Source organism: Sporothrix brasiliensis (genome assembly GCF_000820605.1).
Source record: "Sporothrix brasiliensis 5110 chromosome Unknown Cont19, whole genome shotgun sequence".
NCBI lineage: Eukaryota > Fungi > Ascomycota > Sordariomycetes > Ophiostomatales > Ophiostomataceae > Sporothrix > Sporothrix brasiliensis.
This window is the reverse complement of record NW_024467138.1, coordinates 3,030,740-3,057,929: the sequence shown is the minus strand read 5'-3', so window position 1 is coordinate 3,057,929 and position 27,190 is coordinate 3,030,740. Positions and strand designations below refer to the sequence as shown.

The 27,190-nt window shown below is 51.7% G+C and overlaps 5 protein-coding genes across 5 annotated transcripts; 3 read left to right on the top strand and 2 right to left on the bottom strand.

The window, feature by feature from the left end:
• Positions 1-1,431: 1,431 nt before the first annotated feature.
• Positions 1,432-3,858, top strand: SPBR_00238 (pak-box/p21-Rho-binding protein; the record flags this gene model as incomplete). Its single annotated transcript, XM_040758557.1, has 1 exon — positions 1,432-3,858. One exon carries the CDS (start codon positions 1,432-1,434, stop codon positions 3,856-3,858), a length of 2,427 nt encoding a protein of 808 aa, XP_040618650.1.
• Positions 3,859-9,065: 5,207 nt separating this feature from the next.
• On the top strand, positions 9,066-10,450 carry SPBR_00625 (uncharacterized protein; the record flags this gene model as incomplete). The annotated part of the gene is made up of 2 exons (XM_040758944.1): positions 9,066-9,131; positions 9,239-10,450. 2 exons carry the CDS (start codon positions 9,066-9,068, stop codon positions 10,448-10,450), a joined length of 1,278 nt encoding a protein of 425 aa, XP_040618649.1.
• A 694-nt stretch (positions 10,451-11,144) lies between these two features.
• Positions 11,145-11,769, bottom strand: SPBR_01027 (histone H3-like centromeric protein A; the record flags this gene model as incomplete). Its single annotated transcript, XM_040759346.1, has 3 exons — positions 11,145-11,366; positions 11,462-11,586; positions 11,667-11,769. The coding sequence occupies 3 exons, from the start codon at positions 11,767-11,769 to the stop codon at positions 11,145-11,147; spliced, it is 450 nt and encodes a 149-aa protein (XP_040618648.1).
• Positions 11,770-12,922: 1,153 nt separating this feature from the next.
• Positions 12,923-13,778, top strand: SPBR_00924 (Derlin-2/3; the record flags this gene model as incomplete). The annotated part of the gene is made up of 2 exons (XM_040759243.1): positions 12,923-13,099; positions 13,188-13,778. The coding sequence occupies 2 exons, from the start codon at positions 12,923-12,925 to the stop codon at positions 13,776-13,778; spliced, it is 768 nt and encodes a 255-aa protein (XP_040618647.1).
• Positions 13,779-14,291: 513 nt separating this feature from the next.
• SPBR_01001 (1,2-dihydroxy-3-keto-5-methylthiopentene dioxygenase) lies at positions 14,292-14,977 on the bottom strand (the record flags this gene model as incomplete). The annotated part of the gene is made up of 3 exons (XM_040759320.1): positions 14,292-14,408; positions 14,490-14,861; positions 14,948-14,977. 3 exons carry the CDS (start codon positions 14,975-14,977, stop codon positions 14,292-14,294), a joined length of 519 nt encoding a protein of 172 aa, XP_040618646.1.
• Between the last annotated feature and the right edge of the window lie 12,213 nt (positions 14,978-27,190).

Below are 27,190 nucleotides of genomic sequence, written 5' to 3'. Positions count from 1 at the left end.
GCTCGTTTCCATCAAGGTCTCACAACGACCCCCCTGGAGGCTTCTACTGCGCAGAAGAACTCTGCAGAGTAGAATACAGTCCCGCTTTGTCGATCACTTCCTTCTCCTTCGTGGCTTTTGTTTTTGAAACTGAGACCTTTCTCGATGGAGCTCTGATTTCTCGTCAACCGCTTGTTCTTCAACCACTGCCGCCGCTACATAGAGCCAAAAGACCCTGCTTTCCCCACGGCTGGTATGTCCTTTGCTTCGGCTTTGCGTCCTCGCATCTGCTTTCATCCCCTTGCAATTCATGTCTCCTCGCCTCATGTTCATGTTCGCTTCCCCTCATCGCGAACCCAATACCGCGGTTGTCGCCGCCGGCGGTCCTTCGGCCCATCATTGCACCTGCCCTTTTCCTCCTCGTGTGTTTGTCGTTGAAAAGGAAGAACAGCAGAGTATTTTTGCATGTGGTGTTGTCTGTTGGTACAATTGAGCCATCCTTGTGATGTCCTCCTTGTATACTTGTTTTAACATATTTTTGTACGTGGCCATACCTACATCGCAACTTCACTACATTTCTATTGGGCGCTGAATAGCGATGTCGTACGGAGTGAGATATCTTGCCCAGTGGAAGGTATGAATTCGTTGTGTATTTTCTCTTTTCATCACCATTTTTGTTCGCTGCGCACAGGCGCTGGAGAAGCAGCGCACGTCCAGTCCAGCCGCTAAATTTGACTTGACCAACAGAGGGTTCAACACGGTTCGTTCAGCAAACAACAGAGACGATCCACAGAAACGCGACCCAGAAGCAACCCTGGAACTGGCAAGGATAGAAAAGGGAAAGGAAAAAAAAAAGAACGAGACAGAAAGGGCAAGGGTAAAGAAGAAAAAGGGCAAAGGAGTGAGAAACACGGCCCACCGTTAGCGTTCTCCGTCTCGAAGCCCACCCCTCCCCCAGTCTCTCTCTCCCTTTCCTCCTTCAAGACACCCCCCAAGCCACCGACTGCCTGGACTACTCACCACCTCTCCGCAAACCGTTTCTGTACCACTTATTTACGGAGCAGTCTTGTCACCCAGTGGACTCTTTTTATTTTTTTACCCAAAAACAGCCGTCTTCCCTCACGATCAAGCTTGCTTCCTTTCCCTTGCTCTTACTTTTCTCTCTCATACTTCGATCTCAGCATTGCATATTTACACGTCGACCTGATACATCGCCACTCATTAAGTTTTTTACTTCAGTCATTCTCTATATACACGCCGCCGATCTCACAACTTCGTTCACAACATCTTCATAACCCTTTCTCTCCTTCAACAGTACGACGCCGGCACTATCTGTACGACGACAACACGACGACAACAAGTGCGATAATAACCGGCGGCTTCAGTCTCAAATGCACCAGCTTCCCTTTTGATATATTGACATAAACGGCACATACTCACCCAGACACCGCCATGCCTTCTTCCATCAACCGTTCGGGTAGCATCTCAGAGCTGCTGGAGCCCGCCATGGAAGGCCCTCCATCGCCAGAGACACTCCGGGCCATCAGCAACCAGATGCGACTTGCTTCGACCACGGACAAGCACCAGAGCCAACAGAGCCAACAGAGCCAACAGAGTCAACAGAGCTACCAAAGCCACCACAGCCGCCAAAGCCACCAGACAACCTCTTCCGGATCATCGTCGCTGCGGTCACTGACGTCCGTGGACCGTCCGTCGTGGGACAAGTCCTTTGACAACAGCTCCAGCCTCTCGCGCAAGTCCTCTGGCCGGTCAACAAGCAGCACAGCACCCCGTGACCGTCATGAAAGCGTGCAGATTTTCGGCAAGAATATCTTCGGCAAGCGTGGCATATTGCGTCGAGAGAGCAGCGCGCCGAGCTCATCCAACAGCTCGCTCCATTCAGCCGAGCTGCCTTTCGAAAAGGGGATCGCCATCTCGTCGCCGCCCCCGCCACCATTGCCTGCCGCTTCGTCAAACGCCCTGCCTACAAGCAACGCGATGCCGTCTTTCTTCAGCCGTCGCCGAGCAGCAAACAAGTCGGGCCCGCCTATCGAGGACCTGGATGGACGCCGCCGTCTTCAAATCTCAGGGCCGTACAACTTCCAGCACTTGACGCACACCCATAAAGAGCAACTCCCCAACCTGCAAAGAGGCAGCCGCGTTGCCCTGCAGTCTGAATTCGCCTTGTCGCAGTCTGCCGCGCCCCCCGTTGACGGTAAGCTGCTGGGCATCCAGGCCGAGAGCCTGCACTTTCCCAACTTCTCGTCGGAAACCCTGCCCATCGACGAGAATGCCGTTCTTGCCACGGTTCCGCGGCGGTCGGTCATGCGGCCACACGCAGCATCCGTCTCGTCGGTCTACCCTCCGCTACAGCTCAACTACACCAAGTCCCAGGACCAGCTGCGGATTCCGCCACCGCGGCCACCACGATCGCCTGCTGAGGCGTCGTCCTTCTCTCCTCCAATCCCGCCCCCTCGGTTTTCGAGCCGGGCCTCTCTCCGCCCTGGAGATTTGGACTCGATGACGACCAGCCCTCCCCGGATAGAGCGTCCACGCACAAGCGGCGGTTTCCGCCAGCCAACGCCCTCGGTACACCCGTATGCGGATATGCCGCGCCCACCACTGATGCACTCGCATTCGTACTCGGCGGACACGAACGTACCGTCATTTGTGGACACACGCCGCTTCTCACAGATGCCAGAGGTGTTCATCCCTCCCTCGGCCGTTGCTGCTACCACTACTGCCGCCACCTCCCCTTCGGCCACACCCGACGACTCGAACTGGCCCCTGGCTGCCCCGGCAGTCGCCTCCGCCTCCACGTCTACGTTTGACATCCTGCCGGGGGTTCCGGAGGAGGAGGAGCAAGTGTACAATCAGCGAAACAGCGTGCGCAAGTCGCGCATGAGCGTAGCAAGCAACAGGTCTTCCCTGCGCAAGAGCCACTCGCTGCCACTTCTTCAACAGTTCCCTATGCCACAGTCGTCCAATGTCCAGCGCCCGCCGAGCGCGGCATCCGATACCTTGGGCCGCTTCGACCTCATGGCTGCGCAGCGGTTGATGCGCGAGGAGAGCCAGCCTCGTAACGACGATGACGACTCGTTGGCCAAGGCCAACTGGGAGGACGACATCGATTACTGCTACGAGCACGAGATCGAGGCCGATTGCGAATACGCTTGGGACCGCCCCTCCATGGACCTTTCTCGCGAGGAGGCCCTTGCAGGTGTGTCTGTCCACGAGAACAACAAGGATGGTCATGCGGTCATCCACGCCTCCAAGACGGCCATGGCACACGCCTCGCCGCATCTGCTGAGCCCCGGCTGCTTTGACATGCCGGCTCTCAGCCCGGCCAGCCAGTCCTCGATGGTCTCCATGAACGAGGCTGTGACGCCCACGGCTCTGTCCATGCGCCGGCCGCCTGGCCTGACGATTCAGACCGGTGCGCCGGAGGACGATGCGCTGCGGCCGATGCAGCGGTTCTTCCACGGCCGCAGCGGGTCACGCGGCTCGCGTGCGTCGAGCTTCAAGGAATCTCACGGCTTCAATCTCTCGCCGAGCCTGTTTATCCCCGGCAACGACAACTACGAGCAGTTCCGCCCGCCGGTTCGCGGTGCACCCGTCGGCTTCGCCATCGGTGCGGAAGAGGAGGACGAGATGCCGACATACGTGGAGTCCACGATGACCATGAACAAGTCGATGCTTTTCATCCCGGCGCGCACGAGTGCATCGACGACGGCAAGCCACGAATCCCGCGACTCCGTCCTGTCTGACCGGCACATCTCGGCCAACTCCACGGCGACGGATCTGACCCGCCTGACCATGAGCACTGCCTCGATTGAGGACCTCATGTACAAGAAGGACCTCGAGGTCCCTCAGATCTAAGCAGTGACATGCATATTCGAAACCAAATTAAATATATATATATATATATATATAAATGTCTCTTGATGAGACCAAGGACGATGGAGCATGTTGAGCAAGCCTCTGTATGCCAACTAACTCACTCTTTACAATGCACCCAAAAGCCACCGTCTTATACTTTCATTGCACTTTCCTTGATACCTTTTTGTTGTTCCCTTTTGTTACATTTTTCAGGTTTTGCTTTATCTCATGGGTTTCTTTTTTCATGGCATTTGCATCGCCAGGGGGTAGGCTTGCCCCGCGACAGCAATTGGTCGGCATCAATATCTGGGTATATTTTGGCTTCTTTTCTGTCGTTTCTGGTTGTCGTTCTTCTTTTTCGTTTATAGATCTTTTTTTTAGAGTCGCCTATACCTTCATCACGGTATCTCTTCTGGCGGACGTAACGTTTCACGACCCCCAATTGTTGTTACTACTACGCAATCCCAGTCCAACTGCCATCACTGTCCTTTTATATAACATCAAATTTTCCTTATCTTCTCATTTTCTGTACTTGCAAAAAGAATTTGGGGCGTCGGCGTCCTATTTCTTATGTTGTCCTTTCATCTAGAGTGACAGGGCGCCATTATTACAAGCTCAAGAACCAAGCTGTAAATTTCACAAATCAAAACAAACTTTCACAAACAGCCGCTTGTTTTTATGTGAACACATTCATCTACAGTGGTATACGAATACGGTGACGTTCAAATAAACTTGTTGAGCGAATGTGGTGTAAGGCTGGCATCCTTGGAATGCTGGGAGACGTTAAACCAATGAATTTTCACGTTCAAACTTGTATTTACACTTTCCCCCCGCTACTCTGGGCACAGCATATGCCCGGTCCATTCCACTGACTGGGCCGTCGAGCCGCCGGGCTTGTCCCTCCAATCAACTTACCACCGTGGCCAATGCGCGTGTGTTGGAAAAGTCTTGTCCTTTTTAAACCCGATACAGTTGGGGTCTTGTAGACGAAAGCGACCTGGCCCAAGAGCTGCACGACGTGTTGATGGTCGGTGTTATCGCTTTGGTCTTGGCAGATAATGCTTCGGAGATTCGAAGGTCCCAGGAGACGTAGTGTTTGTGACTGCTACAACAATCTTGACAACGACGACATGTAGCGGTGAGGCGGCTCGGCATCCACATCGCAGTGATACTTGATTGCCCATTGTATTTTGCCATTATTGACAACTGTGAGAATGGAAAGAAGGCGATGCTCACGGCAGGAAACACTGCTATTTTCAAACTCCCGTGCTGAGGAATTGGCAGACGGATTGTCTGTCGTAAGGATAGTTTGCCTGGAATACTACGTCGTCCATTGGTTTTAAGAGTGGGTCTTGAGAAATGAGGAATGGTGGGTAGAGACGGTTTGCGGGTGGTGCCGAGAAAGGGAGAGGACCTGAAGCCGGTGGGAGGCGAAATGCAACAAGGGAGAGAAGTACTACGGCAGTGCGTGAGGAGCTGGATTTTGATTTGCCAATCGTAAAATGTGCCGTGCATCCAATGAGAATTGTCTTTGATGTTGTGGCTGGCCTGGAGTATACGAGCTGCAAAAAAAGGAAAGGGGAGTTTGGACATGGAAACAAGAAAGTGATATGTCATTGAGGCAAATGAGGCAGCGGAAGAGAAAAAGAAGCCCATCACAATTTGCGTCGTGCCCGAAGCAGCTGAAAGCGAGACGTCTTTCAGACACACATACACCCAAGAGGGTAAAGCACACAAGGGGTACCAACGGTCACCTTCTTTGGGCGTACAGAATGTATTGTTTCAGGGTTTACGAGTGCGTGGTAATTCGTAGATGGCTCTCACTTTTTTTCCAGCTTCTCTATCCACACGTCTTGGCACCTGTACAGGCCGTTTGCCATTTGGCAAGGGATGCAGCTCAGCCAGACTGGGCTTGAATTGTCCCGCTGGCAGCCTGGGGAGGAATCCGGATGGACGCCGATCTTTTCCGATCTGCGTTTGTTTTCCTTTTCTGGGGTCATCCCACGCCACATTGGCAGCCTCGTTCTTGAGCCTATTTCGTATATCTGACCGCATTGTTTTGTACTCTGTAGACGCACCGCACCTCTTTGCTTTCCTTCACTTTATGTCTCAAAATTGTGACTTGTTAGTTTCTACTTTCAGAGGAAGATGCTCTCCCAAAACATAACCTCCATAGGAAACGTAAAGTAGCCAACGAGGTAACTCGCGAGATTTGGGCTTGGTGCTCCCGTTCCCCTTTGTGTTATACCCACCCATTCTTTCGCTTCAACATCCGGCTCCCGTGTAGCCAGTAGCGTAGCGTTCATCGGAGAATTATACTGCAACAATAAAAAGGCTGCAGTGCTACGATGGACGATAAACGACAGCGCCGGGAACACGGTAGATGCAACCGCAAAATACTGTGTCTGCCGCACCGCACAAGGGGTTGAACAGGGTGGCTTTCAATACTATTCGCCCACTTTGCGACGAGATTTCCACAAGCAGCGAGTAAGAAATTCCATAGCGGTACGAGTTGAAGTCTGGTGACTGGGTTTGCAGATTCTATATCCTGCAAGCAGCGAAAATCAGAGAGAACAAGGAATGAAATAAACAAACATAAAAACGACGTGGAGCTAATTTAAACCAAGTTTATGACATATATTCGCACAAAGCGCGTGGTGGGCAATAAAAAAAACAATGTGACAGAAGCAATTCTGCACTCCATATGTTGTAATCCATACTGAGTGAACAAATGACGAAAGGGGGAAGAGGGTTCTCTTTACGCGTATCCCGTCATTCCGTACCACACAGACTGATCCTCGTCAGTTCTCCTCAAAAAGACGAAGCAAAGGCAGAGGGTAACGCCTGCGGTGATCCAAATGAGAAAGGTCTGGTATCCTGATTTCCATTTTCGGCCCCCACCCTTCTGTTTGCAACGGGGCGCCTGCACCCCAAAGAAGAAAACATAAATAGTCCTTGCCAGAAACAGAATAGAGAGCCCGTCCTTGTCAAACCGAATCCAGCTCAGCAAGGCCTCTTTTGACCACCCGCCTTCTCTGTCATGATTCGTCGATAGCTGTTCTGGAAAGGCCGGATACAACACCCGAGTCTCCAAGAGAGGGCCTGTTGAGCTGAATGCAAGCGAATGCACGAGTGGATTTTCATTCTTTTCGTTCTGTTTTTGTCTTTTCGCCGAAAAGAATGTGCATCCGACACTGTTGTAATTGGCAGGAACTGCAGACCGGTGTGTATTGATGGTGGGTTGGCAGTGTGCATCTTTACCACTTTTGGCGATATCACACTGCAGTTCGTCTCCCGCGAAGACGTCCACAGGGCAAGGGGCATGCCGAATCTGGACGTCCTGTAGCTAAACCGGAGGCCTCTAGGCTCGGCTCTTTGGGACCAGACCGCCAGATCTTCATAAACTGAGATCCGGCAGTGACCCAAAACGTCATAGGTTAGCAATGTAGTTTAACGGGCCGCAGGAGGCGAAACTCGTCTTCTCACTCTCGCTTCTCCAGTCTGTCTCCCCCCCCTTTTTATTTTCATGCAAGACACAACCGAATAATAGAGCCAGTTCCGCCGTGTTGTTGATGAAGAAAGTTGTTTGCATTACAATACCGTTGTTTTCTCGTTATTTGCGGGGAATGAAATCAAATATGAAAGAAATTCGGTCACCTAAGGCTAGACGTATTTGCCAGCGTCTCAAGCGGAAGCTCGATTAATCATGTTAACATGAGGGGGGGGGATCAAATATGGTCAAGGCTGTGATCACCCACACCAACACATATAAGGTGCCATATTTTCTGCACTGACGTCTGCGTTTTTGTCCTAGACAGGCTCCATCACGGAGGCTAAGCGAGAAAACGAGAGACAGAGGCAAGATTGTGCAGGAAGATGGAGCACTCTGCCCGCCGTCTTTCTTTCTCCTCAGGGTCCTTTTACTTGTCTGTCACCAACTCTGCCTTGTCTCACTTGTCTTGAAGGAGGCACACCTGCTGTGTGATACCTTGTCCTCTGCAGGCACATTGTGGGAAAATACCAAGTAACCTTGGACAGGACCACCACGGACTGAGCCGGCCGAAATACCGCATCAAAGCAGTCTCTTGGATCACAGCACACGTCTACCTGTATCACTTGACCAGTCAAATGAAGACTTGGCAGCAACGGCAGAGTCAAGATCAGGTGTCAGCACAAACAGGAGGGCATCGTTCTATAGTGGAAGGCACACTTTTTGAAAACGAGAGACGAAGGGGTGGAGGGGAAAGGCCCGCATCATAAACCAAAAGAGAGTGGGATTTTTATAGCACAAGGGAAGGATGGATAGCTGTCAAAGTCGCATTTTCTTCGGCATAGGCCTATCACTCGCTGGCTAGTCCCCAGCTGCTCTCCGCAGACAAAAACAAACAACGTAGTATTCGGTCTCTTAGCCGAATACCTTCCAGCTGGGATGGTCAGAGACGCAACAATAGCCGCCGAAACGTCTCGCGAAGTGCAGCTCGTGACAATGACACATTTGGAAATAAAATGACAAGGCAGGATGGGCTTGATGCGTTCCGATGAAGGGAAAATCTATTGTGTCCTCTATTTTTCCATATAATTTATAGGCACAGATAGTCGGCGACTTAGTTTTGCTCTTGTCTCATGGCTGTCGTGTCTTCCTTCGACTTTAGTTGGGTGTATATCCCCTATCTGCTTTTCTTTGGTAATGGTAACGGCAATCCTCGAGCTGGTTAGTTTGGTTAAAGAATATAACTAGCTGGGTCTTCGTTTTTTTATTTTTATCTCACAAAACAAAAATAAAAACAGCTCTTTCAGGCCAATACCCGCAAATAGCACTTGTATTTCAACACCAGTGACAGCTTCTTCCGTCGTGGGTCTAGAAGCGAGGTAAACTGTGATAATGGTGTAGAGTCTCGGATGATTTCGTGACGGGCGTTCTTCTCAAACAGCTTTCTGGTCAGAAGTAGGCCTTGTGACCCTTGCTTTATTTCGTTTTGTCCCTACACTGCGACTCGAACGCTGCCCTGCGTTAGGTAGGATCTTCGGACACGGCCCTTGCCCCTTCTGCGGGTACATGTGTTGGTGAATATACGTTTTCTCGAGACACTGTCTTGGTCCACCATGGATACATAAGAGAAGACATAGGGAAGGAAGCCTACAGTCTAGAAGATGAACGAAAGTTGGTCACAAACAATATTTTCAGCCAACTCGCTCCGGAAACTACCATGAACAACGAGCAGCAGAGCAATGCTTCCGAGCAATACTTTGCACCAATCGGCGGGGAGGGTCAGGTGAGTCGAATGCCATGTCGAGAGAATCGTCTAAAATCCTACAAGGCACTCGCTATTGTTTGGAAGGAAGTGTAACATTGTTTATGGCTAATTTCAACGCCATTCAGATCCCAACTCCTGATGATGTGGCCATGATCGACTCGGGGGGAATACACGAGGGCATGTTCAGTTTTCCAGCAGACATACAACTGGAAATGGAATCAGACGCTCATTCCCGGGCCGGCCATGACTGGCGTCAATCAGGACATCACATGGCTTTTGCAAGTCCCGTGTCTGCAACAAGCCCGGCTGATGCTTCGTTGAGCAGTTATGGATACATTCCTTACGGTGAACAGTGTACCGGAGCTCCTGTGGAGGCTGAACCAACATTGTTTGAGCGCGGATATGCACCGTCCTCAAATAGGGATGACGCGGTACCGTACTCGTCTGATTGGAACGCGCATGATACGCCCAGTGGACAGGACTCTGATCATGGCGCGGCTTCGTCCTGGTCGGGAACAGGGCACGGCAGCGCGCGGATGTCTCCAGTGGACTTGAGGCCTGGCGCAAAGACGCCAAACTCTTTTACCTCGACAAGCAGTGGGGGGCGCTACTCCACGACGCATACGGGAATCGCGGATATCAACGCACAAAGAGGCGCTTCCGTGGGCAGCGGGTCCATTGCTACCCCCGAAAAGGGCCACGAGGGACACTCGCCTGCAAACAAGAAAGGCAAGGCAAAGCAAAAGCCGCCGCAAAGCCGTCGGCCAAACAGCAAGGCTGGAGCAGTGCCAGCTCCTTCGGCATTGTCAATGGCGAGTAGCTCTGGGGGGGAGAGCCTTTCGAGCGGTGATCCGAGCTCACGCCGGGCTCCCCAGTCATCAACGACAAGTCGCAACGTTGAGCCACCCGCTGAGAAGCAAAGCAGAAAGAGGTCACGAGGCGCGCAGAATATCATGGAGAGGCAGTACCGGAACCGGCTGAATGCCCGGTTTGAAGACTTGATGAACGCTCTGCCACCAGAGAGTCTCCGGTCTCCGGCGACCGTTTTTGGATACAGCAGTGCAACCGCGGTGACGGCGAATGCTGTTGAACGGCAGGCGAGCAAGGGCGAGGTGTTGGAGCTTGCTCGGAAGCATATCCAGCGCCTCGAACAGCAGAGAGATGATCTGAAGCGCGAGCGAGATGAACTCCAGGATACCTCGCAGAGGCTGCAGAAGATATACGCCAGCCGGTCATCTGAACATGGGCAAACAAGCGAGACGGGGACTGAACATGATGAAGACGATGAGGACAATGAAGACGATGAAGACGATGGTGAGGAGGACGACGGAGTTTAAGGGTGCAGAGCGGGATGTTACTCAGTAGATCCGACCATATACGGAGTGGTTGTTGCTTGTCGATGCTATGTATGGCCTGGCATTGGCAACTCGGCTTTCGACTCTTGCTGAGTCTATTTCGAATGTAGGAGAGATGTTAGGGTGGAAACATTGTTGATAGCCGAAGGCGTGCACATACAGACCGGCAGGAGGGCAACACCACCCGTCGGGGTTCCAGAATTGTAACATTTAAAACTTGTTCTTCGATGTATTTGTGGTTGGAAGGTGACCGCTGATGTGGCGGCCTCCAAAGCATAACAATCAACTGCCAACGACGAGAACTTGGGCTAGAGTGAGAACAACTAAAAAACAATAAATGACGACGTGGTTTGGAGCCAGTACATGCTGGCAATCCAGGTAAACGGTATGAAAACCGTATGAAAACCGGTCGAGAAAAAGAGTCGTAAAGCAGACCAAGACCGAAACCGAAACTCCTGTTGCCCTGAGAGGTATCAAACCCATACAAATGATAAAAAAAGGGGAAAAGAAAAGAAAACCAAAGAAAGAAACGAAAGCCATATAACACCCCTCCCATATATTACCCGTCGAACCGATTTTGTGTTGGGCCCATCCCTTAGCCCTCCCTTCCGTCCATCTCTTTCACCACGGCGACTGCAAAGAAGAAAAGCAAAGGTAAAAAAAACAAGGACAGGATTCAGTACTGGCCACCGGCACCCCACAGGCCTCGTATTCTCCGCGCCAGCCAAATGTCGCGGCGCATGATGGTGACACGGCGCGCGTGGATGGCGCAGAGGTTGGTGTCTTCAAAGAGGTGGACCAGGAAGGCCTCGGCGGCTTCTTGCAGCGCGAGGATGGCTTGCGACTGCCACCGCATGCCCTCGTCGACGGGCCGCACGCTCAGCGCAATTTCGCGGACCTATTGCTGCTTGTTAGTACGGGCCACGATCAACGGGGAAGACGAGCGCAGGCTTGAGCTTGAGCTTCTGGCACGGGAGGAGAGACACCACCTACTACACGGGCAAAGGGGAGCTTGAGGAGGAGCAGGTCGGTACTGCTCTGGTACTTGCGGATCTCGCGGAGGGCCAGCGTGCCGGGACGGTAGCGGCGCTGTTTTCTTTGGGGGACAGGGTCACCGGCTGTGTATGTATGTGTTAGTTTGCGCCTTGGTTCTTGGTGGGTTGCAGGTCTTGGGTCGTGCTCGTGTTGTGCAACTTACGCTGCACATTGGACGTCCGCGCCGGTTTCTTGACGCCGCCTGTTGACGGACGGCCGGGGCGCTTGCCAGCAGTTCGCGCTGCTGCCGACTGTTTCGGAGCCATGGTGTATTTTGTCAAGTAGATATTGGGGGTGGTCGCTAGGTATGCGCGCGGAAGCTATCGCAGAGCCGCGTGGGTGTGAAGGCTGAAAACTAGTGATCGGACCGTTCTTGTCGCAAAGAACAAGGAGAAGCGCAAGAGATGGTGAGATAGCAGGCGAAATGCGCGAGAGCAAAAAGCTTTTTTATTTTTTATTTTATCTTCTTTTCTTTTGGCGAAGCTTGGGATTGTATGCGCGAAAAAGCCTGAAGCTCGAGGAGAGATCGTGAACAGTTGTCAGCTGGCAAAAAAATGAATGCGAAGCCGAAACGTTGAGTAGAATGAAACGAAGATGAAATGCGTCAGAATGCGTAAGCGGTGGATAAAGAAATAGACGTATTCGAAAACAAGAAGGTATTGAAAAGTCGGTAGAATTAAAATTTAAATTTCTTTTGACGAGAGAAAGAAAAGAACGGATAAGGGGGGGGGTTCCCTCGAGATTATACTTGACAAGGGGGGGATCGAGGGAACGAACACTTGAAATCAAAGAAATTGTGGTGGCTGGCGATGGCCGCATTCCGCATTCTCCATAGCGCCCGTCGCGCGCCGCAACGCGTTGGACTACGACTAGCGCGTAAAGTGAAATGGAAAGTTGACTAAGCCGTGAAATTGGACACCAGCCACATTTCACTCAGCCACAAGCGCCAGTGCCAAATGCCACGCAGCTTTTGGCAGAGGACCCTGCCCGCAAGACCCCTCCACAGACACCCCCTAGCTCACGGCCCAGAGGCGGGAAGTCTCCGGTCGCCATGCGATCTCGCTGGCATTGGTTACTAATTGGGGAAGCGGACCTTAATATGGCCATTCATATACGACATTCGTAATACAGTTCAACTGCCAACGAAAGGCCACCTCAACGTCAGCGACACGCGCCGTACATAAGTCAACACACTCGCCCACATTGCATCCGCTGCCCATTCCTCCAACATTGACTTCAACAAACCGTCTGTTGCTCCGCATTTAGGTGCTACGACGTTTATCCGAACTACTCAATACCCGCCAAACTGCGGCAACCGACGGATCCTGCTTACCATCCAAGATCCTTCTGCGCCCCACACCGATACATCGACAGACCCTGTGCCGCTGCCGACCGACACAACTCGTCCTCTCTTGCGCGATGGACCAGGTGATGGACGGCGGGCTCGTCCCGCTCGAGCAGTGGTTCTGGGAGACGCCCATCTGCACGCGATGGTGGACAACAGCGACGTTTGCCATCAGTGCGCTCGTGCAGTGCCAGATCTTGACGCCGCTCCAGCTCTACTACAGCTATCGCTCAGTATTTGTTAAGGGCCAGGTGCGTCTGTTTCCCGTCTCTTTCCTGGTCTCTTTCCCGTGTCACCCGTTTCACTTTCGTCCCTCTCCTTCGTGCGCTGACAATCTAGTACTGGCGGCTCTTGACCACGTTCCTCTACTTCGGCCCCATCTCCCTCGACCTCATCTTCCACGTCTACTTTCTCCAGCGCTACTCGCGCCTCCTCGAGGAGTCCGCCGGCCGGTCCCCGGCCGTCTTCTCGTGGCTGCTGGTCTACGCCATGGCCTTCTTGCTCGTCCTTTCGCCGCTCGTCTCCACGCCGTTCCTCGGCCAGCCGCTCTCCTCGACGCTCGTCTACATTTGGTCGCGGCGCAACCCCGATACACGGCTCAGCTTTCTGGGTCTGATGGTGTTCACCGCGCCGTACCTGCCGTGGGTGCTGATGGCCTTTAGTCTGGTGCTGCACGGGACCGTCCCCAAAGAGGAGATCATGGGCGTGGTCATCGGCCACGTCTACTACTTTTTTACCGACGTGTACCCGCCGCTGCACAACGGGTCGACGCCGATGGGCCCGCCCAACTGGTGGCGGCGCTTGTTTGAGGGCCCGCCGCCGCGGCCGGAGGGGCCCGACGACGACCTGGACGATGACACGGCCGGAGCCTTTGATGGTGCCGACCTGGCGGCTGCTCGCGCTGAGCGCATCCAGCCGGAGGTGAGATGAGAGGGCACAAAAGCTGTACCGGCCGTATATGCCACCTCATTGAGCCATACCATACTTGCGAGCCACAATGTTACGCTCTCTACACTCTTCGCTCCGCGGCATCGCCCGCATTGAGCAGAACATGCAAGCCAGAGGGCTCTGTTGTTCCTGTCCCGCTCCCGCCAGCATGGGCGACCAACGCTTTCCCGATTTACAACCAGCCGGCGTTTTTGAATCTTGTGTGTATTTTTTTTTTTTTTTGGCGTTTGGGCTTGTTTTGCCTCTTGTCTCGTCCGGGTGTTAAATGTAAGATGTTTCGAGTACATTAGAAAAGCGATTTAGTGAGCCACGACATGTGTGTTGTCTAAGGGCGTCATCCGCTTCCAGGGACACCCATCACAGCGCGACATTCTGTATCATAAATATATACCAAATGGAAAAGGTATGGCACATATATTTGCGTATGAGAAGTATGTGACTTGAAACCATAAGAAACGCTATTCATCCATCATGGGGCCGTCGCGTCCGCTGTGTCTAGTTGAGGTACGTGCTGACATAGCCCTGGCGGGACTGGTTGTCGTTCAGCTCCTCGCTGCGGTTGAGCGGCGTCCACTTGGGCTCGTCCTTGAAGAGACGCATCGCGTGGGTGTACTGGAGGCCGGTCAGTAAACATGGATCACGGGGACATCACGGGGGCATGCGTGCAAGTGGCACTCTCCACTCTCGACATACGTTTGTCTCGTCCGTGGTGAACCGGTGGTAGATGCCGGCCGGCAGGATAATCAGGTCGTCCTTCTCGAGGCGGATGCGCACCCACTCGTCCGTGGTGTCGCGCACATCAAAGTAGCCGGCGCCATCGCGCACGTAGCGGATCTCCTCGTCCTCGTGCAGGTGCTCGTCAAAGAAGCTCTTGACCTTGGCTTCGTAGATGTCGCCCATCGTGGCCGGCGACACCTTGATCTCGTCGCGGTTGCGGTAGCCGCGCTCGACGGCCAGCTTGTCGACGTCGGCAATGTCGGGGATGTGGTGGTAGACGACGCCGAGGCGCTCCAGAGCTTCGACGCCGACCGCCTTGCCGGAGTCGTGCGGCAGGCGCTGGTCGCCCTGCAAGTCGAGAGAGTCAGCATGCTTACGTGTCTCTGATGCTTCCTTCGGCTTCCTCATCGCTCAGCTACTCTGTCGCAACGTACCGGCTGGTTGTCAAACACGTAGGCCTTCATAGTGGTTGTTCGTGGCGTGAGGGGTTGGGCTGATTGTGTCGTAGTCGTCGTCGTCGGTGGCAAGAAGAGGACCCGAGACGTTCGCCAGTCCAGGAGGATGCGGTTCTATTAGAAGTTTGAGGTGACAATCGCCGTTTCGATGCCTGCTTTGGCTGTCTTGAAAATGCTCAGTTCATGCGCGAAAAATGCAGGGCCGCTGATTGACTGCAGACGTTGTCAGATTTTGGTCGAAAGGGGAAGCTGAGAAAGAGAGTGCGAGCACCGTGGCCTCCTATTTTTTGTCGTTGCGATTCGTGTTTTGGGCGACGGGGGGGGGGCGTTCGGCTTTTCTGGCGGCGAAGCGGCCAACGTCATTTTTTAGAGCACTCGATGGGCGCAAAAACCGCATTGCGCCATTGGCTGCCCGCATGGAAACGTGCTACTGCCCCGCGATGTTAACGGCCGAGCAGGGCCGCCAGATCGCTTACATATGCAGCCTTGGTGGGTGCTAAAGCGGGCTCCCAGCAGGGCAGAAAAGCGGGACGCTCTCACTTACACAATACGCGGCGTCCGTTCGGTCTGACAATTTGGACGATGGAAATGTTCGGACGCGCTTGATTCATGCTTGCAGCAATTGTTATTTATTCCTTCTCAAGCCCTATGACAGGAGATTAGTCCAGAGAGTATTCTTTGTCTTTCCAAAGTCTGCCATTACGGCCAACGTACTATCGTCCAGATTGGCCTCCTCTATCGTTTCTGACATCGCAAAAGACTCTGTTCTACTCCTAGTGGTGTTCGCATTCGCATCCGTATTCACAACTTTGCCACGCGCTGCAAAGACAGCTGGACCAAATAGCACCATGTGCTTCGCTAGACCAGAACTAGGAATGGCATGCTAAGTTTTCAGCATAATGGAGCATGATGGCAACCGACTTTGAGCGGAATCCAATTGAAACCAAACCTCCAAGTTGAATCCGAGTAAGCGACTCTGCCTTACATTGTGCATATGTGTCAAGGACCAGGAAGGCGGTCTGTGGAGAAGGTCAGGAAGTGTTACGAGGCTGAGTAAAGTGTGTGGACTTTGGCATAATGAATTCTTGTGCATAGGCAACGCGTTCACGATGAACGGAACCTGGACATATTTGTGCTTGTTTGTTTTATTTTGTTTAACTTCACATTATATTAAAAAGTACATTTTTGTAAAGTATAACCTTCGAAAAAATATGCAAACGTATATAAGGTGTAGGTCGAGGGTGGTGTTATTTTCTTTATCTTTATTTTTGTTCAATTCTCCTTAATATGTATTTGGTAATATGTGACTGAGATTCGCTTGAAAAGTTAGACTTGTTCCCACAGTACAGAATCTGCATGAGAGTGTCCCAAGTACATGTAAAAGAAAAGAGCGAGGCGACACGGCCGCAATGGTGACCCAGGTGCCTGATATTGAGATGTATGGAGCGCGATTGAGTTAAAGATAAGCCACTCTACGATGGTCCAGATAGATGCACATCATGACTGCTATTTTGCACGTAGCCGACTGACACCGTCAAGTTTTCGGGTCACAAATCTGATTATTTTAAAAAATAAATGGCAGAAGTAAACATATATGGAACGCTTTGTCCCGATGTATCAGCGTGGATGTGATAGATTGAAGGAATTTTGGAGAACGAAACAGGGCTGCACGCTGTTGGTAACAACCGTACAGACTCATTGCCAACATGATGCTCGAGTTTGGGGCATGGATCTAGGAACCTGTTACATCCTCGACGTGGCCCCAGGAAGTTGGAGGGAAGTGTAGCACTCAACGTGGGTTGACTTTCATCGCATCGTAGTAGACTTTGGTGTTTATCGTGCCATGGCCGATGTCTGTGAATAGAGCCATACTGATGCATTGGTATTTCTATAAGAGATTAATCTGCAGCTCTTGGATAAAGCCGTCGAGCTAATTCTGCTACATCATCTTTGAGAAATCGGCCTGCCCTTGATGTTCGGTGATAGCCGAATATACCTCACCAAGAGACGAAGATGCTCCTCAAAGAACGTTCTCATGCTGTGCTCTACGGTAGTTGAGTAAAAAGCGAATTATCTGCCGGTCCGAAAGAGTCGCGCCAATCCTTCTGTTCCCAACAACTTGCGCCGTTGTTGCACGACAGGCCGCTGGAAATCAAAACGGGCAAACGATGCCAGGTAAAACGATCACGAGCCGTCAACACATGTGACACCGATGTTCAATGAACGGTTCCCAGAAACCCAACTCGCGCTCCTACGCAGAATACTGCAAGACATGACGGCCTGTAATAGCCTGATGGAAAGATAAACGAGGTCATGTCGACAGAGGTCGGCGTCACCGTGGCAGCAGATGCCTCTGTTGGCTGATCCACTCCCAAGATTCATGATGCATGGTTTGCCCCTTATCTTGCTCATGGTTTGTAGTACATAATTTACTTTTGCATTTATGTCGCACAAAGTAGCAGACACAAGGCTGCCGAGACCGGGGCATGAGCGGTGATTCTTTTCACATGGTGGCGATGAACCGAGGTCTTGGAACTCGTATCGTGTGGTGGTGAACTTTGCGGATTGACGTATCACAACGACACAATGGTTTGGTCACCTCTTTATCAGCATATTCTTGTCTTTCTAAATATCTCTTACGCGAACATGCAGAAATTCTTTTAGCATGTGCGGCCATGTGTACGCCTACGTCACACCCCTGATCCTGGTCAGGGCAGAAGAGATCATATTGGAACAACACGGCTTTCAAAGTGTTAATAAACAGTCAACGGCTGGAAAGGCCCGTTTCATGAACTTGGCCACTGAAAAGCCGACACATGAAAGAAAATAGGGGACGATCAACAGTCGACAAAAAGGCACCTCCCGTGTCTACCCGTTTATTTTGCTGATCTCTTGTATAAGTTTCCCTGACAGATGTAGCCCAATCATGAATTGTATATCAAAATCGGGAGGACAGAACAACGGCAAAACAGTTTTCTTTATTTACTTTCCGTAAAGCCATGATTTCCCCTGTTTAAATTTTGGCCAATCTCATTTATGGCCACATGGACGTGATCCACAAGCGGAAATTCAAACACGTCAAAGCAGAAGGGAGAATCCGCCCGAAGCGCCCTGGCATGGACCAAAGGAAGGATCTGTTGGCCAGAACAACTGAGCCGATGACCGACGATCACTGGAGCCCCAAAGGGGAATGACGGAGAAACTACGCAAGGTGGCAGGTGAAAATGTTGTCAAGTCTCCCAAACAGGAATATTGTCTCTCTTCGACGTAATTATCGAACGATGCTGCCAGGTGCTTGCCCAAGTTGTGGCATTTTTGCATTGGTTGGTCGACACGATGCTGCGTACTGGGGCCACGATCGGGCCATGTAAACCGGTGATCGGTCGCACATTCGCGAGGAGAGAATACATTTTTACCGAAAAAAAAAACTTGGTAGTTGGTGATACTACATGATGCATGGTCTTCCTACCGCTTCATGCCTGATCTGCCTGATCTTCCTTCGTTTTCCATAGCCTCGTTTATATCAGATGCGGTGAAGGATAGGCGACTGAAAGCCTAACGAGGTAAATAAAAGAAATAAGTGCGGCCAACAAGGACACTGCATTCTTAACGGAGTTCACCAGGAAATCGCTAGACCATACCCTCCATATTAGCCGATATCCAGCGCTGGGACGGTCGGTTGGCGGGAAGCGATATTAAGGGTCATACAGTGGGAGCACGCAGGCGGCAGACAAGAATGAGACGAGAGAGTGAAGGGTACGGGGTAATGGGCGTAAATATTTAGATGTGTGCGTTTCTTTGCTTTCGATTTTTACTCTGAAAAAGTGACTTGCTCTCTTGATGTGCCACTGCGTACTCTGATTATGAAGAGTTGACCATGCCGTCCAGCAACAACACGACGAACAGAACTTCAAGCTGCATGAAGCATATAGTAGTTTGCACGCGACAAAATATGAGGTTGCATACAAATACTGACCGCGACGTAGCAAGGCAAAAATGAGGGGGGCAGCAAAGGGTGGCACTGTAATATCGATACACTTCGATGCATTGGGGGGGAACATGAAAGCCGTCATCCTGCGCATCAACCACTCTACAGGTTGCACTCGCTTCCCTTGCTATCCTGCATGAGGGCACACACATGGACGGCACACGAAATGCAGAGTCTAGAAAATATTTTCATTTGTTTGTTTTTCCTGACCCTGCATCTGCACCCTTTGTTTTTCGATACTTGGCGGGGGGGGAGGGAGGATTGCGAAGGAGTGCAGGCGTGCTGCAGACTGGAGGCAAAGAAGACAAAGTACATTGCATCGCGACATCGCAGTATCGAAGCGGTGAAGGCGCTCACGATGGGTGTGGTTGTGTTCGCTCTTTGTTTTAGGTGCAGGGGAGGGGGGGGAGGAGGGAGGCATTGGCGTATCAGCAGCGGAAGACGGTTGAAAGGCTGTGGGACACTCTGCTCTTCCGGCATCGTATCCCTTTTTCGTTTCTTTCTTTTTCTGCGGCCTTCTTCGCATCTGTCAAATAGGAGGTCGTGAACAAGCCGCACTACCTTACTTCGACTCCGATCTGGGCTGCTGCGTCGCATTGGCAACCACCGTCCACTTGTTTCCCATCGTCCCATCGTTGCTCACTTTTTATTCTTGACCGATACTTTTGTGGGCAAATTGTTGTTGTTTTGTTTCGTCTTTCTTTTGCCGCCTCCAGTCACAGTGCCTCGGTTGCCAGGCCAAGTCTTACGAAATCGTATGATGCAAATGTAGAAAATACAGTTTTGCTGTGTACGGCGCGTTTTCTCTGTTTCCCTGTTATGTATTCATTTGCAAAATCATACTGTCAACGGAAATTTCAAATGACACAACTATGGAAATATAATTTGGGGGTATATGACAAGATACGGATGAGTTGCGAGTTGGGAGACAGCCGCCAGAAGCGCAGCATTTGACATAGGCAGACCAAAGCACTACCAACAAGACTGAACAGGAGGAGAAAAGGGCAAAGGACGGTCAAACGGCTGGGATGGCATGCCTGCTTTCTGTTTTCTAGACGGGCACCCCGCCTTTCGAACACATTGCCGTGTCCTTGGCCAACCAGCCCGTCCCTCATTCCTTTTTTTTTTTTGTCTTTCCACGTTCCTTTTGTCCCCCCCCCCCCCCCCCCCCCCCGATCCAAGGCAGCGGCAACGAATCGCACGACGGCAGAGGCCGCTGTTCACCGGATTGCCATTTCGGGGGCAGGTAATGTAGCCAGTAAAAACTGAATTCAAAAGTTGTAAACCGTGATCCTTCTCTTGTAACATGCACTCACGATCTCTACCGACAATTGCCGACCCTTTTGTCTTTCTTTTTCTATCTTCCGTCCTCCCTCGGTGCAAGTTTCTGTAAAGTGCGCGCATGAGTATTCTTGTTTCCCAGGTCGATAGAGTGGGACAATGCAAGAGAAACGGGGCATGATCTACAACAGGGAGCTCCGATGGGGCCCGCAATATGTATCGTGACGGCCTTGTTACCGAAGACTAGCCACAAACTGGCCACTCTGACATATTCTGCCTTGGACAGAGAGTGCTGTTCCCGGGTATGAGACCAAGAATGGAATTCCGGGTGGACAAGAACGTCCGTCAGCGTACTTCAATGTGCAGAAAAGCAGAAAATTGACCAGAGGAAAGCATCAAAGGATGGGAAGTGCAAAGAACGGTGAAGGATATTGTGATGAAAAAGCTGCATTTTTTTTCGGCCAGTGCTACCCACACACACACACACCAAAAATGAAAAACATAATAATAAAAAAAAGGCAAGAAAATAAACAAAAAAACGAACAAAAGAAGAGATAGAGTCACACGGCAAAATGACAGACGAAACAATGAGTGTAAAATAATGAGGGGGAGGGGTCAAACGCACAGACATAGACTGACAGTGGCGACAAAAGACGGACATTTGGGGGTCATGTTTCCGCTTCGGCGGAAAGTGAGAGTCTGAAATCTACGCTGGAGATGTAAACTGCAATGTATGAATAACCTGCATAAATTACGGTGACATTACTGAGTCGTGACTAGAGTGAATGAGCTCGCTGGGGGATTCTCCTCCACATGCCAACGTCTTTTCTTTTCCTGTTTCCTTTCTTGGCGACGACTGCAACGCTGCACTGAAACCTTGGGGACAAGTGACGCAAACCCTTTTTGAGCAGGATGCATTTCTGGAGAGAAGGCAGAGCGCCAGTCAAACGTCGACAGGACGCCCTAAAGCCGGAAAAAAGACGACAGAAGACGAGGCCGTTCATTCATACGGCTGCAATCTGTCCTTATTGTTATCATGAGATTTCGGCGAGGGCCCAGGCGAGAGAAGGAAGGATAATGTCCGCAGACTAGCAAAGCACAGCCGCCGTTTTGGCGGAAGAAATGGTCACGCTCAGTCCACGCGCACGAAGGCTCAGCCAGGGTCTTGCGTCAGACGGCGGCACACCGCATGGGGACAGGCAGAGAGCCAGCCATCGGGAACGACCGAGGGCAAAGGCAAAAAAGACACTAAAGGTACCAGTACCCTCAAAAGTAAGTTAACCTTGTCCAGTCGCCAGCGGGCCGCGCTGGCGTGTCGAGAGTCTACGATGGAAGATACGTAAAAACACAGCGGCTCGCGGTACTACAATATGAAGACGACTCTTGGGGCCTCTATTTTTGATAGGTCCCAGCCAAATCTAGTGTAGTCCCGAAACCCCCCTGTCGTCATACGGCCTATCAGTGGCCTGAGTTTGTCGTTTTGTTGGCTTTTGCCGGTTTATTGTTGGTTTTAAGGTCCGTGATCTTCATCCGCGATCTGCTCTAGGGGCTCTCAGGGTCCGTGTCGTAGTCGTTCCCATGCAGGGACCCAAATCTGGTCTTTGTTCGACGTTCTGCCATTTCGTTGGATAACATGTTTTCGAGCGTGTGATGCCGTCGGAGACGCAGCAGTTTTCGCAAAACAGACGACTGCGCTGCTCGTTCTGAGGCGTCATCAATACGATTCAAACACGGGCCTGTTCGCCAAGCTTCAAGACTTTGGTCTGGTGTGGTAGATACGGTCAGCCTCACTGCAAGAGGTGAAAGTACCAGCTGGACCAAAGGAATGACCATGGTCTCGCTTTCTCTGACCACCACGAAGTAATTGGCCAGCTTCACACGACATCTTGAGCCACTCTATTTTGGAGGGGCGCAAGCAGCGCCTGCAAAGCCAAGCGAGCGACATGACGTCACAGGCCGTGGCTGTCGCAGTTGAAATAATATTGCAGCACTGGAGCCACTACTGGAGACGGAATACGAGCTTGCACGCCGGCGGCTACCGATCAGGAGCGGTCAGATGTCTGGTACATAGGATGAGACTGGTCTATCCTATCCTTGGAAACTGGGGCCCTTCAAGACAGATCTGTGACAGGAGGTTGAAGATAAGCTACAATGATCCTGTGACGTCGGCAGTCGCTCGGCTCTTCGTCTTTACGATCTGGATTTGGAAACCCTTGTTATTGGTAAGCGGGTTGTATCTTCTTGTAAACGTCTTTTCACTATGGGCCTTTGGGGCTTTACGAGTTGCTGCTTTCTCGCCTCCGTGTTGTTTCGCCTCCGGCAGCGCATGACCAGGTCCGATCGTCGACGTTGTCGTAGAAAAATGGGTGGCGGGTATCCAGAAACAATGTCTTCTTTTCTCAAGGTATTGGCAAAACCGGCCTGTTGACCGGCGGCAACGCTGGCTGTTCGCTGTGCAACTCGGGAATTTTTTCTCCCCTCGTTCGATTCTGCAGCAAGGTGGTTTGTGGGACGTTTGCCATCTGGCAGACCTCCGCTCCGACGCATGTCTTGTCTGCGAGTCCACTTTCCTTTCATTCTGTCATTGGCGCTACAGGAGGACGCATATTTTGTCTGCTGTGCACCCGACGCACACAAAATAAATGAAACAGTTGTACACACATTCTCCTCTGGGTGGTGGCATGTGCAGATATGATTTGTTCGCGGGGTGGCGGGCTCTGGGGATGCGGGTGCAGCACAAGGACAGGAATATGCGGGAATGGACCTGCTGCTTTGTGGCTCGTGGCTCGTGGCTCGTGGCTCGTGGCTCGTGGCTCGTGGCTCGTGGCCCGTGGCTCAAGCCCGTGGCCAGACTCGTGGGTTGGCAAGACCGGCGCAAGATGTTTGTTTCTTACGGAAAGAAATGAAAATAGAAAAAGTCGGGCACGCATCGTGCATGTCTCGTCTGCCTTGATTTCCAGCAATCTTGAACTGCTGAGCAGACGAGCTAAATGGAAATACCGAGCGACTGCGGACGATGCAAAGGATCGCAAAGTGGCACCGCGGAGCGAGTCCTATGGGATCCGTCTCTTTTGGTTTAGTCTTGGTCTGTCTTGGAAGCTACACGACGCGCATGTTCACAGCTGCATGTTTGCGGAGACGATGGGCATTGGACCCAAAGGCTATTTTGGACGATAGCTTTGCTGTACGAAATACAGATATCCGTATCTTGCGAGCGATGAGAGCATTTCCCCGGCGCTTTTCGGCGTGCGCCCAGTATGTCTTGCTCAAACTCTGTTTCGCTCCATGCTGCGTGTCTCATATTTCTTCCTTTCCTCTTCCTGTCGTTTGTCTTCCCAAGTTGCAGCTCGGCACGTTGCCTCCGTGCGTTTATTTCTTGAACAAGACGGACTGAGGGTAGTGCCTGGATAGGGAGACTCAAAATCATTTGTTATTTGTTATGATTTGAGACAGCTGCCGATGACGGCTGCCGACGGCGGCTGTGCGGCTGGCAGAATGACAGGCAGACATGAATGTTGATAAGAAACGGGTCCGCATCGCAGTTGAGGAATGTAGGGTGCGTTGGAGGTGCCACATCTTGACTTTGCATCGACGATCTCTTGATACATGGTGGCTTTTGCTTCTTTCGCCATTCTCATTCCTCTCCTGCCCCGATATTGTTTTGTCAGGGGTCCAACGCCCAACAGCGGCACATAGCCGTCGACTACATCTCTGCTGTCTGTACGAAGTATCATTCCCCCATACTGTGTCGTAAGTATTCTATTTATGTTAGGGCCATGATTTTGTTGCATTTCTGTACGCCGTACCGCCTTCGGCCAGGCTCGAGTCCGTGCGAGCAGGGCAAGGGAAGCAGAAACAACCGAGCAAAAGAAGAGAGCAAAAAAGCTCGGACCACAAAGGCATTCTACTTCTCAGCCGCCGCACGCCATCATATTTCGATGGGTAGACTGAGACCTTGTCACACGGAGTATTACGGAGCACAACATACAGAGAACGGTCTCTGTGGTATGGATCTCAGCAAGGGGACACCTAACCGCCTCTTGTCAGTGCGGGCTCGGGCAGACCATCAGCGAGAGATGTACGACATACGACAGCGCTGTGAGTGTTACTTTCAAAAAATTATCGAGAAATCGTATGTCGTAAATCGTAAAATATCACCTCCGGTGGTGTCCAAAGTCCACTCACACATGCCATTCCTGCAGAGTACTAAAAAGATAGGCGCGACAGGCCCAGGCCGAGAATGGGAAAATGTTGGCGTTAGCATCGTCGAGTGTGTCGTGTCTCTCCAAGAGGGACGTTGTTTTCTTCACCGCTGATTTGAGATCCGCAGACTGGAGACGATTTGGGTGGTGGGCTGCTGAGGCTGGTCCAAAAGAGGTTATCGGCCGTGGGGGGAAAAAGAAACGAGCAAGCCAATGAGCCATTGAGCCATTGGACCACTCACACCCAGCCACCCTTGAGGACGATCCATGGGGAGCAGCCAAGGACTGCTGAAAAGATTGCGCTTTTCGTCATGGCATGGAAAGGGATCGTCAAGAGGGGCATTTCGTGTTGGAAAATTATTTGCATTATACAGCATACGAATGTACGAAGTACTCTCGGCCGACATGAGCGGAAAGCGTTCGCTTCCCCAGAGTGCCTTGACCCGTCTCTGTGATCATAATGTGCATTGTACTCGGAATACTTGGTGCATACGTCGGACTGCAGATGACGAGACTCTCCAAGGAGACTGACGAAAGTGACGACGAGACGAGCGAGGGGGACTGTTTCCTGCGCCCATGGCAATTTAAGTTACCAGAAATAGCCAACCGGCTCGAGACGAGCACGATGTCATTCGTTGGGAGATTGATAACAAGAATATGGCATTGTTTCGAAAGAGAAACGGCAAAACAGCCAAGTGAAGCAGCGACATTTTACAAATGAACAAAGAAGAAACAAAAGAAGTCAGATGGAAGAAAGCTCTTGACAAGGGTCCCACTGTTTGTCGTACTCCGTATTATTACTCGCCGTGTCAGGCGAGGCTGGCAGCAAGGATGGGATGAGAGACAAGGAGGGTGCGAGGGGGGAGGGGGGAGGGGGGAGGAGGGTTGGGGATTTTCCACTTGTTCTCCGTCCTTCACACACCGAACGTCGTATTGTGTTCCACCGTCGCCTCCTGTTATCTCGATATCTCTCTCTGGGGCGTCCTCTGGTCCTGTCGCTTCTCGCGCCTACTCTTTCGGTCGACGCCGGCGCCGTCCATCGCACGCTACCATGGAAGGAGAAGGCGCGCCAAGTCCAGGTGGGTGCCGTTGACATTGATGGTTGATGCCCTTTTTCGTCTTTTCTCGATGTTTTTTCGTCTTCCTTTTGTCTTCTTTTCCAGCGGTCTACATGGCGCCTGTCTGCGACCTCGCAATTTGAGCACGTTTTTTATTCTCCAAACAGGTATTGAGAAGGGAAAGTCCCAGCGGAATGTAGAAATATCAAATGACGCCAGCCTCAGTGCATCGTCCACAGCCAATGTGCTTGTTCTGCCCCTTTTTGTCGTTCATTCGTTATTTTGTCGTCTTCGCCGCACTGGCGGTGAACGACATTGATTTCCGATTCGTTTCGTCCGTTTCGGCAATCCTCTTGAAGATGGCCGGCACAACGACAGCTGAAGCCGAGGCTGAAGCACACTCCAAGCTGGATGTGATGATCTTTGCTCTCTTCAGAGTCCGCTTCGATTTTTGTGTTCTATGTGTTCTGTGTGTCCTCTGTGTAGGACGAAGCGAAACATGCAGCGGCCCTTGCGTTCGACGCCGTCGTCCACATTCCGATTCACCGCGTCGAGTTGCTTCTTTCCAGCAAGTCCACAGACATGATTCTCTTCTTACGTTTTGCCGTTTTACTCGGTCATACAGGCTAGGACGCAACCCCCTGCCTATTATGCAGAAAGCTGTGCTCACAGCCTGCATACGGTAGCGGCGGACTTTCATCTCTTCCTTTTTCCTTTCTCGCCTTTCTTTCCTTTTTCCTTGTCTCCTTTTCCATCTCACTGCAACTGTTGTGTTTGGAGACGCACGCCGTGTCATTGCGTTGCTCTCCGCATGCGCCTGCCCGGTCTCTCCCTTGTCCCTCTCTGCATCCTCTTACAGTTGCAGCAGCTGCAGGAGGGGAAAGAAACGACGCAAAACGCAGACGTAGATGTAGACCCGATGCAGACGAGATGCAGATGCAAGCCCCCCCTTTCCTGCACGTAAACGGGGGCACGCCGTCTGTCAAGGGCGTCTATTTGGATAACCCCCCCGGCCCCCTTAGGCCACCCAGGGAGGCCAGGAACAAAAAGAAGGGTCGATTTTGACTCAAAAAGAGGCCATTGACCAGTGACTGTTGATGGACAGCTCAATGCATTGCCCCAGGCCAATACCAGGACAAAAGCCGTGTTCGCTGCCATTATTGGCTGCCCACCACCGGCTCGTTGCCCTTCCTGGCAGCGAGCGGCAAGGCCATTCTTTATGTCGTACTGTTCAATTCAATTCAATTAAAAAGAAAAAGGGTAAGAGGACGCAAAAATAGGCAGGGCACGGGCGCCCTCTCCGCCGACTCGGTGCATATGAGACAGGTCTTTTTCTCCTTTCTTGCAGTGACTCGCCTCCGATCCTTTATTTCTCACCATTGGCACGATGCCGTCAGAAGTCAGAAAAGACATATGCGAGAGCATGAAGTTGTGAAATTGCTCCGACACCGCCATCTTATGTCCTCCAATGAACACGAAAATGGTCAACAAAAACAAAAACAACACTTCTGGTGCTGACACTACTGTCTTGTGGCGTACGGAGTAATTATAGACAGACATAATTATAAACGACGGCGGTATCAATTTACCAGGAGGGCCCTGGCTGCGGAGGAGACTGACGACCGGCTTTCGACAGCATCTGGCTGTGTCCCCTGTCTAGCGGTCTGATCTCTCCAATCTTTTGGACGCTGTA